This window comes from Polistes dominula, unplaced genomic scaffold, assembly GCF_049000335.1.
Source record: "Polistes dominula isolate Pdom_NZ unplaced genomic scaffold, Pdom_raw_medaka contig_37, whole genome shotgun sequence".
Classification (NCBI taxonomy): domain Eukaryota; kingdom Metazoa; phylum Arthropoda; class Insecta; order Hymenoptera; family Vespidae; genus Polistes; species Polistes dominula.
This window is the reverse complement of record NW_028301169.1, coordinates 4,408,245-4,421,100: the sequence shown is the minus strand read 5'-3', so window position 1 is coordinate 4,421,100 and position 12,856 is coordinate 4,408,245. Positions and strand designations below refer to the sequence as shown.

The window sequence follows — 12,856 nt, the reverse complement described above, 5'->3', positions numbered from 1 at the left end:
CTTCTTTCGTCGTGTCGCTTATTCCAAACTGAAGGGTTTGTGGATTCCGACTTGCTCGAGGGTTGCGCTTGGCTTCGAGATGAGTAGAAAAAGGATGAAAGAGGATGAGAAAGAGGAAGAGAAAGAAAAAAAGAAAGGGAGAAGAGGGGTATGCATACTCACCGCACCGTGTAAAGACGAGGAAACGACATCGAATTCGGTTCTCAAACGTTCTTCTTCTCATCGACCGTCTTCTTTCTGTTTCCTCATCGTTTCTACCTTTCACCCTATTTCTCTAAACCTCTCTTTTTTCATTTCTCTATCTGTCTCTCTCTGGCTCTCACTTTTCTTTCTTTTTTTCTCACGCCAACCAACGACGTGCTTTAAGAGAACAATCCTCGAGACGAGATTCTTTCAGTAAAAAAAAAATCTAGAAGAAATTTTCTTTTTTTCGACAACTTTGCAGACTCATCATCAATCGATATATTTGTCTTTCATCTTGTCTTTCCTTTTTTATTTATAAACTTTTTATATTCTTGTATTTATTATATTAGTTATAGTTTATAATAGAAACCAGGGTTGCATGTTAATATTTTATTCAATACAAAATGTATTTAAAATATTATTCTAAATATTGATCAATTATATGTAAATGTTTATTTTAATATTACTAAATATTACTAAATTAGCAGTCAATGTGATTGGAACGTCAATCAAAAATTCGAATATATTATTAGATCGATTCATAAATAATTTCCATGTTTTATTGTATCAAACATTTACATGCATTATGCTTTCATTAAAGAACAAAATTATATTAATTTATTATCTAATCGCTACTTAACTGACCTAATATTTCTAACTATTAAATATTACATGTTAGATAGAAAAAAAAGAAATAAAAAAAAGATCACGCAAAGGATTCTTTCACAAATGTAATTGAGAATTTTCCTAGACTTTTTAAAAATGAAGAAAATTTGTTCGCCTCTATCGTTTTCTCCTTCTTCAAGGCGAATATAAGAGGCACGGCATCGTTTTATTTTTCAGTAGCACTTTCCTTTCCTCCCTTCTCTCTCATCGTGAACACGACCTTACTCGCCCTTCTGTCTCTTTCTCTCTCTCTTTTACTCTCACTATCCTCTATCTTATCTCTTTCTCTCTCCTTCACCTTTCACCCTTTCACGCTTCTCACGGAACGAGTAACCCACTTTACGATAATTCTCGAGACGCAAGATTTTTCACGGAACGAAAGCCGCCCGCCCTCCTACTACGAGCCGTCTGAGAAAATTTCCTGGCGTCTTATTTCTCTTCTTCTTCTTCTTCTTCTTCTTCTTCTTCTTCTTCTACTACTACTACTACTGGAGTATTTCTTTCCTTTTTCTTTCTCTCTAATCTTCTCTCTCTCTCGCGTCCGTTAACCCGCCTTGCCTTTTATAACTCGTCTGCTAGAAGAACACTCTCTCGTTCTATATATCTTTCTCTTTCTCTTGTCAAGAGCGGAATACATCCTCGAGGTCGTCTTGAATTTCATTGTCTTTTCATACGCTCTCCGTTACACGCTACCACGTCCGATGAATCTACTTAATATATATATTCGTTTTCGAAATTCTTCCTTTCAAGTTATTAAAAGCTGTGTAATTAAAAGTCACTTATCATTAAAATCGTTGATATTTTTCTCATTAATAAATACGAGACATTGGTATAATCTAATATCATATCTTTTTTCATCGTTTTTATCAATCTCATCGATCTTCGAAATAGTCTAATAATAAATTACGTTTCACGGTACGCACGTACGTAACAAGAGACTGAGGCTATAAATTTAACGTAGTGAAGGTTCCCTCTTCGTACGAGCATAAATTCCACGTGGTGGGAATTGTTTGCTTTTCACGCGGCCCAATTTCCTCTTTTCATCTGTCATTATTCTTCCAATGTCAGTTAGATTAGCATTTTAACAAATGTACTAATAATTAATAATTAAAACGATAATATAATGAAATTATTCATGTAAATTATTTTCAATGTTATTATATTGTATAGAAACCACACAACCAACAAGTTAGATATCATCATTGGCTTATCGTATCGATGTTACTTAGAAATATTATTGAGATAGAGGAACCATCAACATACGCCATTTATGGTCGCAGGTGTGCCCATATTCCGCATACATATATACACACACACATATATAAACGCTATATCGCTTAAGGCAGCTCGTAGTGTAATTTTCACGTAACTCCGGATCATCGAAAACTAACGATACCGTTAATTAAGCATCGATACTAACACGAGAATAGAGCTATTTTGTGGCGGGTCGATTCATGCGTAAATCTGTCGTGTGTTCGTTCGAACATGAATATAAATAGGCCTGGAAAATTCGATCGGTGGGTTCAGGGAGATTAACGTAATCTCTCTTTTTCTCATTAGATTACAATGTTTTATTTTTATTCTCTATTACAATAAATTGATGAGATATATTTCCTTGGGTTGGGGAGAGGGGAGGAGTAGTGTCATTTCTACGATAATTATCTATACTCGTTAAAAATACAAAAGAAATTATGTTTTGTACGAATCTCTCTCTCGTGATATCTCATATTTAAATGTCAAGTATAATTGAGATTTGTTTTTAAAGGATAATTTATTTGCGAAGCGCTACGGATTGGTCTTTCTCCTTTCTCTCTCTCTCTCTCTCTCTCTCTCTCTCTCTCTGTTGTTTTAATTTTTTCTTTTTTATTTGACCTACAAGTAGGTCAACGGAAAGAGACGTCACGTGCTTTCCTCGCACAACATAACTTTCGTAATGTCAAATTACATTTAACAGCTGCCACAGTCCTGTAGTTTTGCAGCATGGACGTTTCCTCTGCTACCTACTACTCCCTATCCTCTTTGGATTTAACACTCAGAGTTGGTCCACTCTCGTTCGTTCATTTTACTCTTCTACCCTCATTCTCATCCTCATCCTCATCTTCCTCCTTCTCTTTCTCGTCTTCTTCTTTCTCTCTTTTTACTCGTAGTAGTTATTCCCTTAGTTTCCTTGGAGAAGGACCACCACGTTAATTGCTGGATTCGGAGGTAAATTTCACCGCACCTAATTACCGTCCATTATCGTCTTAATGACCGTGTAGGGCAAACGTCAGTATTCATTCGCAACTCTTTCTCTTTCTCTCTCATTCTTTTTGCTATCTTCTTTTCATTTCGAGTACTCTGTAAGTGACGTTTGTACCATGTATCATATCAATTATTATCACCATTTTCAATCCAACGTATATAATATCATCCTCGATCATTTTTATATTTAATTATTTTAATGTCAAATTGTATGCAAAACATATCAACCTAAGTTGACATAGTTTGATAAAATTTAATGAAAAATGATTTAAAAAAATCAATCACAAACTTCTAATTGTACAAGAAGAATTTGATTTTTTTTCTTATGGTTAAATAATTATAAAACATTAATATCGAATGTTTCCTACTTCTATTTTTTAGACCAATTACTTTGTTGCATCGAATCAGTTTGCAGGATATAAAACTTACAATTAGTTCCGTAGTGGATAGTTCATTGACACCTACAAGGTTCATTGGTTTAAAGAATTAAAAAAGAATATACCTTCTAGGAGTAAAGTCAAGTATATTTCTTAAGAATTATAATAAATGCGAAATTTTCAGGATGTTTATTTAAGATTATGCGTAATTTTTACTTGTGAACAATACTACTGTACGTGAGAAATGTCTGTAATGTTTCTTTAGTTTAAGTAATAAAATTATATCGGATTACATGACATAAGCCTTAGGTGAGAAAAATATTACAGGCTAAAAGAAAAATAAAATGGCCTAGAACGTAAAAATACAAAAAATGTGACTTTATTTATATTTCTAATCGATCGATTTTATTTTCTGTTCCAGGTAATTTGCATCAAAGTTTTCGAGATAAACCCCGGCACACCTATGCATTCGTCAGGCTTCATAGGTATCAAACAATTTTATCTTTTGAATATTCAACTCAAATATTTTTGTTATACAATTTTTATTCGCTAATGATTATTATTTTTCGTGTAGAATAAGAAATATATAATATATAAAAACGAAAAGAAAGAAGAAAAGAAGTTTGGAGAAATGATGAATTCGTCAAAAGCATATATAATATTAAAGTTATGAAAAGATGTGGTGTGGGTTGAGTCAGTAGTCTAAAGGAAGGAAAATGAATGTAATACTTAAGAGAGAATTCTAATATCCATTAGTCGGCCGATATCCGGTTAATTCGTCGTCCTCGTCCCACCCTCGTTTTCTCCATTTGCATATCTTCTTTCTTGGCTTTTTTCCATGTCGTATCTACTTCGCGAGAAAACTCGACAGTTCGATCTTATAATGTAATCGTTCCCTATCGTAGTAACTCTCTTTTTAATCTCTTTATCGATACTTCCTTATCTCTTTTATCAATTTTCTTTTCTTTTTTTTTCTTTTTTATCATCGATCTATCGTACTTGTGCATATGAATATTATTTCTTACTGTGTCACATTCTCATCGTACGTTAAGCGGAACTTTTATTTATTAGGAAATGTATTTTTTGTTTTGTTTTTTTTTCAATTAGTACTTTAATATTACATAAAAATTTGATAATTAGTAAGAAAAATAATTGATGCATTATTTAAATTGCAATATAATCGAATTATTATATCTAATCGGATAAAATTAAAAGAATGATAGTAACTTTTGCAAATATTTCAAGGTAAACCTTTTTTTCGTCTACAAATTAGGATTACATAAAAACAAATAAATAAAACTCTCAAATAAAAAAAAAGGAATTGGCAATATTTTTTATAGGACAAAATTAGAAGAAAGATATTCCCCTGCAAAATTTCAAGATCAATATTTTTAGACTACGAATTTTGGATTAAAAGACTCGAGTGTGAGAAAAAGAAAAAAAGGGAATATGGTTGAGTGTTCGCGAGAAAAGCACCGAAAGCAGAAAACCTAACTGAGGAGGAAGTGGTGGTTGGTGGTGGTGGTGGTGGTGGTGGTGGTGGTGGTGGTGGTGGTGGTGGTGGTGGTGGTGGTGGTGGTGGTGGTGGTGGTGGTGGTGGTGGTGGTGGTGGTGGTGGTGGTAGACACGAGGAACGAGTTTGCGCTTACGAGTAGAGTAGGTGCTTAGTCAGGCTCGAAGCAAAACGTTGCGTGCATCCGGGCAAGACCACTTTAAGTGGACAAGCTATTGTCCCATTTGGCCTTGAATCTAATTATTCCATTGGAAACGGACTTTTGCACCATACAATGCACCTCTCAATAGCAATATCACACATATGTTTCTTGTTCATGAGTAGAGGGGTTGATGGGGGAAGGAGAGGGAGGTGTTGTATGTATAGATAATGCAATGTTTTTATTTTTGTATCTGTCTCTTTCTTTCTTTCTTTCTTTTTCATTGCAATACTCGGGCGCGTTGGGTTCAGCAGGAAATTAAATAAGCGAATATCGAGCGTAGGCGTGTTCCCGAGGAACTTCACAAAAGAAAAAGAGAGAAATAAATACCCATGAATGTTATTCTTGTTGTACTTGATCCGAATTCTAGTTGTGCGTTTACGTTGAAAACTAATCGAATTCCGTACGGGAATGTTCTTCTTTGTCAATTTTGACTTTTTTCAATTCAATATCGATCCGATATCCGATTTAGTTTATTTTTAGTTATATTATGATATTTGTGTGGGTTGGCACCACGAGGAGACGTGTAGATAAGAATTTTTTTATGATCATCCCCCAAAGTCCGTTATACCATAAGATATTTTTATGTTGCGTAGAAAACCGAAATTTATAGGAAAGCGGTAAAATAATGTTGCGATGTTTAACGATCTTTTAAAATGTTCGTTGTAGGTTGCGTGTTGTCGTGGAGAACTTTTTTATTGGAAAATTTTTCGAAAATTCTCACAAAATAACTCGACGGGAATATTTGATTTTTTTTTTTTTTCGTCGTACGTAACATGACGAAATTTCACTAGACGATTTTTAGACGTTGGACGATAGGAAAACGAAAGAAGGAAGAGATTTAATAAAAAGTGAAAAGAAGGGAGAGGGGAAGATGGAAAGAATTTACGAAGAGTGGAGAAGTGCCACTGGAATCGGTCGATCAATCTGCTGCTTGCGAAGAAAAGATATCGAAAGAATATCTTAAAGCGACTTATCGTATCTCGATACCTTATGAATAATCGATTAAGAAATCTCAAAAGTAGGAATTTAAATTTTTATTAACTTTCGTGATGGATTGCATATATATATTTGTATCGTGAATATTATTGACTGAGGGAACACGGCTGATGAATAAACAAAAAGCATGCATGTATAATTTTCAAGAAAATATATCGAGTCGGAAAAAAAACTTTTGTTTTGTATATTAAATATCAAATAATCCGATGATATGTACACGTATATTAGAGAAACATCTATTTATTCAATTAGTATTTTGTAAAATTAATGATTAGTGTAAATGAATATTTTGCTTGATATAAATAATAATTTATCGATATTTTAAATAGATAATTAATATTAATAATATATCATTGTTGAATTAGAATTATTTTCAGAGTTGCATCAATGTTACATATTAATTTAGATTACATACTAATATTTTAAAATAAATATTTAACAACTATTTCAAATATTAAATAAGAATGTTTTAAAAATATTGAATACGTAAACGTTAACAAATATTAATCCCACAAGTACTATAAATAATTATTTAAAAGCAGTATTAATCGATGTAATTACAAATCACACGCATCCTACATATAAATATATTATTATAAATCTTAACCATTGATTTGAAGTAGTTAGAGAAGAAAATAAAATAAAAGGGAAAATAAAAGGAAATAAGATAGAAAAATACTGACCCAATAAATAACAGTCTCTTAAAAAGATTGTCGTAGGGAATCTTTTAAAAGCGTTAGTGGCTTTCTTCGTCGGGGCAACGTTCGTAAACTTTACGAAAAACTTCCGAATGGATGAAAAAGTCTTAGGCGAGAGAGAAAGAGAGAGAAAAAAAGAAAGAAAAAAAAAGAAAAAACGAAAGAAATAAAAAGAAGGAAGAACGTGCAAGGTATAGGAACACGGATGCTGCTGCGGACGGTTTATGATTGTCGACGGAAGTTGAGATTTCGCTTCTTTTCCAGTTACCGCCTACTTTTTCATTATGTCTCTTTTATTTAATTTTATGTATCCCCCTTGGCTAGCAGTTAGATGTTAGTAGTGGCCCCGGTATATGGTTCTATCGTCGACGACTCATCACGTAACTTTAATCGTGTCTGCGAACGATCTTTCCTATCTTCCCTTCACATTATAGTTTTAAGCAAGATAAATCTTCGAGAATGTTTTTTTTTTTATTATTTCTCTCAACCAACAAACAATCCATTCAACTTGCCTGATACTCTATCAAAATCTTTTCCCGTAATGTATAATATTTTTAATTAATAAATCTAACCGAGAGTTAAATTATGACGACTTTTGTTAACGTAAAATACTTACACACCGATATTTGATATAGATGAAATATCTAGTAAAATCAAAAGCTCTTCTGTTTCAAATAATAATAATAATAATAATAATAATAATAATAATAATAATAATAATAACAAATGTAGTTGTACCAAATTTTTTATGTACTTTTCGCGTCGAGTCCTCTCGACGTTTGCTTCTGAAACGTGTACCTTTCAACGGAAAAATAAAAAAAAAGAGAGAACAAAAAGCGTCAAGTTCGTTAGCGTTTGATTTTCGTGCGGTAAACCGTTTTTTAAAATTCGTCATCCTTCTTCGCTTGGTTAACATACTCTCTCTTATGACATTATTTTTATGTGTGTGTGTGTGTATGCGTTAATAGGTGAGAGTGCGTGTAAACAGGGAAAAGAGAGAAGTATATTATACGTTGGTAAGCGTGCGATATCTTCGTTGAAACCGAGTTTACAAAGAGAGTGAGAGAGAGTGGGAGGTGAGGTGGGGGAAAGTAGAGAGAGTACCCTTTACGTTTGTCGGTACTTCAACTGCTTTCCCTCGGAGTGCTTTGGCGTTAGTAAATTGCACGTTGTACCTTCGGGATACGACTGTACTTTGTTGAAGCCGAAGGTACGCATACTGCCATTTAGCGATTGTATTCTGAAAATCTCGTTTGTGAATTGAAGTTTCTCTTTAGCTTGGCCTGGCCGTCGTAGTCGTCGTCGTCGTCGTCGTCATAGTCATAGTCATAGCCATAGTCATCGTCGTTATCGTTTTACTTGTAATGTTAAAACATTGAATTTCCATGCGAATCAACCTCTTTTTTTAAACGTGTTGACATTTTCTATAAAAACGAGGATAACCACTTTCTTAGGAATAAAATTAAATTCGATAATCCGTGTCAAAGCAAACATCGAATTGAAATAAAATGAAAAAGAAAAAATATATTTTTGATAATGTATGTTTTAGAAATTTTCGGTCCAACCAAACGTAGAATTTTCATACACGAATTTATATATTTGTCCTTTAATAATATGTATGTGTATATATATATATATATATAGAAAGCGTGTCCTCATAAATTATAATATGAAATGCGGGATAATTAGAGTAACAAGTACGTGGACACGCATTGTGTGCTCACGAGGATTCGTCATATCGTTTGGCGAATAATTGTTATCGTTTGCCATGGTATCATCCATTATTACCAACTCTCTTTATATCGCGTAGGATGAAATATTGGATCGTTTGTAGGGATTTAAAATGATTTTCAAAAGGACGAAATAATAATCATTTTCATATCTACTTGAACGAAACTAACTGAATGAACTGAAAACGAATTTTCGTACGTTTATTCTCTACTGTCCGACGAATCTCTTCTATTCACTAGAAAGGTTGGTTCACGGGAATGAAAAGAAACAGAAAAAAACGAAAAGAAAGAAGGAAAAAGAAAGGTAGGATAAAGTTTCGACGGATGTGTATTTTAATTTCGAGTTTAAAGTGATACACCGACAACGGGGCATCCGTCTTTCGCTTTTAAGGTGAAAGAAAAGCACGAACGAAAGAAATGAAACTAAAAGAAAAGAAAAGGAAAGAAAAAAAAGATGGAAAAGAAAAGAGTGGAGAAATAGGATAGATCGAAGGGAGAAAGTATCGTTTTCAAGACGAAGAAAATTTCCTTAATTGCTATTGGGATAAGGCGCGAACGATAAAAAGGAAGGATGCTGGAACAAATCCTTTTAACAACAATTTCCTTCTACGAAGCGAAGCACCAGATGATCCAGCTTTTCGATCTCCTTCTTTTTTTTATTTTTCTTCTTCTTTTTGTTTTCTTTTTATTCTATTGTGCTTTTCTTTTCCCTTTTTCCTTTCACGTTTTCCTATCGAGAAGATAAGAAAAAACGCCTATTATTTTTTATTTTGTTTATGGTACCTTAAGTGACTTTCTTTAATTCTTTAAATTCGTTTTTCTTTTTTTGGCCAATGTTCTTACGTTTATTACATTTATTTATTTTTAATTAGGATTATTGGCGATTATACAAAACACAGATAAATATATTGTTTTCCTTATGTCTAATTTTTTGTAAGCAAATAAAAAAAAACAAAGTTATACATAAATATATTTTTCGTCTTAAAGTTTCTAATATAATAAAAAAAATACTCGTTCTGTTATAAGAACAAATGATTATTGTTGTTATCTCAAAGGTGACATAAGAGTTTTCTAGCAAATCTCTATTGTTACCTTCAGTGTGACAAACGAGTTCAAAGGGTTAACTAGCGACTTCATCGGTTACGTTGTCCGTCCCATCTCCCCCACGGATTTGGCTTTCTTGACCCCATTACGTCCTCCCTAGCTGATTCAACACATTCGTTCAACGGAATCTACTTTTGCTCGTGGAGAGTCTTACAATTAGAAAATTGAAAGATGCATGCATAACGATGATAAACGCGAATTAAAAACTTTGTTTTGTAAGAAAAATGTTAATTTTTAAATTCCAAAATAAAAATATCAAGGATCTTATAAAAATTGTCAAGGTCTCTTTCAAAGAAAAAAAGCAAAGAAAAAAATAAAATCATTAAATTATTATTCAACGATGGTGTTAAAAGTAAAATGTTCTCATTTGTAGATAACTTCAATGACGTATCTCAATCAATCAGATTTCCTGGTCTCCAGAGAAATCAAGATTATACCAGAAAAACAGAGAGAGAGAGAAAGAAAGAAAAAAGGGAGATAAGCTGGTTTAAGGGAGAACGTATTATTCGATGGAAGAAAGAGACGTTGAATATCCATCAATATGGAAAGTAACACTCCGAAGTACAAGGAAAAACGATACTTCTTTCTTCGTCCTTCGAAATAACACGTGACAGGATTGATTCAAAGTAACATGTTCACTACCATTACCATAATCACTGTGATTTCAAAGCTAACTCGATCGACTTAATCGAATGATCATGCACACGAGATTGGTATCGATCGATACTCGCTTGGAAAAGCATAGTATCCATTCCTCCGCAAACTTTATCGTGTACCTTTTCATCGAAATTGATCCGGTACTAAAACACCTTTATCGTAGCTACCACTCGTGCTCTCATTTTCTCTCTCTATCTCTCTCTCTTTCTCTTTACCTTTCTCTTTACCTTTCTCTTTACCTTTCTCTTTCTTTCTCTTTTTTTCTCTTTCTTTCTCTTTCTTTCTCTTCTCGAATTTGTTGGAACATATCGGGCACTGCGTTAACTCTGATATTTATTACACACTACCGTTGAACCTTATCGAGTGTTCGAAATTGTGAAAATTCCAGTCAACCTTATCCTTTCTATACGTAGATGCATGTAGATAGATCTATACAAATACACGCCAATATATACATACGCAGACATAGATATATATGTATATGTGTAAAGGTACATGTGTAGTAGGTTAGCACACATAAGTATCTAGTACTTACATCCGTGACTATTCATATATACGTGTTGAGCTCACAAATACCTATATAGGAAAGCCTTTGACTGGTGCACGACGAAGGGAAGCAACCCCTCAAGGGTGCACAGCATGATATTGATTCCTCAGTCGCTTCCAGCACGGTATAGCACTATTACACTACGGCCCATACCCGTCTTCATCGTTGTAGTCCTAGTGCTTGTAACACTCGCTGGCCATTCTCTAGGTACCATAGTAGTCTCTTATATCCCTATCGTACGGCTTCTTCCGTTATACCTTTACGACTTTCCTATCTTATCCCAACTCCCTCTCTTTTTATATAATATAATATATATATACCTTTTTCTCATGTACATCATCATCTTCACTTTTCTGTTATCCACGTTCTTTCTTTCTTCCTTCCTTCCTTCCTTCCTTCCTTCCTTCCTTCCTTCTTTTTGATGTTTCTCATATCAATGAATCGCGACACGATCGTTCCTTTCTTTATCAAAAGCCATGACTATCATTCGGATTCTTCCGTATAAATTTCTTTTTATTCCTTTTTATGAGTTTAGACGATGAAATCGTTCGTCCGAAGCACCGTCGTACGTGTCAGGACTGATGAATGGCTGACATACGTTTATCAAGAGTTTTCGATATGAACAACTTTGATAAGAGAGAGAGAGAGAGAGAGAGAGAAAGAGAGAGAGAGAGTGAGTGAACTTTTCTTCTATCACGAAAGGAACGATTAATCTCCTACCTCGCGAAATTTCCAACTATTAATCTACTTACTTCCCTTCTTCTTTTACCTTCTCATCCTTCGTATTGAGAGCCGTCAAGAAAAATCTCGATAAACAGTTTGTTAACAAAATTAACATTTTAAATAGCATTTTAAACAACATTTGATTCATTCCCATAGCCGATAAATTCGTCATCGCATTTATCAACGCAAATACTAACTAATTTTGTATTAAATTCGAGCGACCTACTTTCCTCATTTTCGTTCATAATTATTCGCGAAAAATTTAAAAGAGAGAATAGAAAGATTATTAAAATACGCCATTGTTTCTGTTATTTTCCCACACAATTGCTCTTTTTTTTAGTTTTATAACATATACCAATTACAATAAATATCATTGATTTAATAAAATAATAATTTAACTTGATTTTAGATGCAATTAAATGACAAATATTTATTTGAACTTAATTAACGATTTAAATATTATAATGCGATGTAGTATATTTAATACGTTTATATGTGTGATCATATATGGATTTGGGGTGGGAGAAAAATGTTGTTTGTAATTGCGTGCGTATCTAAAGGTACCCATATTCGTGCCTTGTCTCAGTTGACCCTGAGATATCGCATAACGCGTATCATTCCGATCCAATTTAATATTCTGTTACTTATCATTTTAACTTTGATTTTAGACTTTAATTTCAATTATATTATTTGTGTATATCATTCAAGGGATAATTTCTCGATCGTGATATTATTTCATTTGATATTTCTTCTTTGGATGACTAAAGAAACTTTAACAAATCTATCGTCATTACAACAATTGAATAACTTCGAATTCAATTAATAACAAGAGGATCCCTCACGAACGACTAACAACATTACGAAAGAAGAGAAAGGACAGGGAGAGAACACCGAGGGTGGTTGGGTTAAGAGAGGGGAGATATTATAACGGACAAATATAAGACAATGAAGATTAATGTTTCGGCCTTGTTCTCTCCCTCGGTGTATCTCTCGTTACTTTTCGTGCGAACGAATCTTTTGCTAATCTCCGAGGACAGTGTATTTTCTTTTAAGTCCACGAACGTAATTGCATTCCGTCAATGTAATTACTGACATATTGTTACAACGATGATTATTGACGACGATCGTAAAATTTGTTTTTACATAGAAATGTGTTTTGATATTTTTCAGATTAGCAGTTGGCGTGACATGGATGTGAGCTTCACGAACGTGTTGGAGG

The 12,856-nt window shown here is 33.4% G+C and overlaps 1 protein-coding gene across 1 annotated transcript in view; it reads left to right on the top strand.

The window, feature by feature from the left end:
• Window positions 1–12,856, top strand: part of LOC107067017 (uncharacterized) — a 293,899-nt gene that overhangs the window by 265,299 nt on the left and 15,744 nt on the right. Inside the window, 1 exon segment of the mRNA XM_089179126.1 lies at window positions 12,808–12,856. Within this exon segment, the coding sequence (XP_089035252.1) occupies window positions 12,826–12,856 (31 nt within the window). The 5' untranslated portion in view covers window positions 12,808–12,825.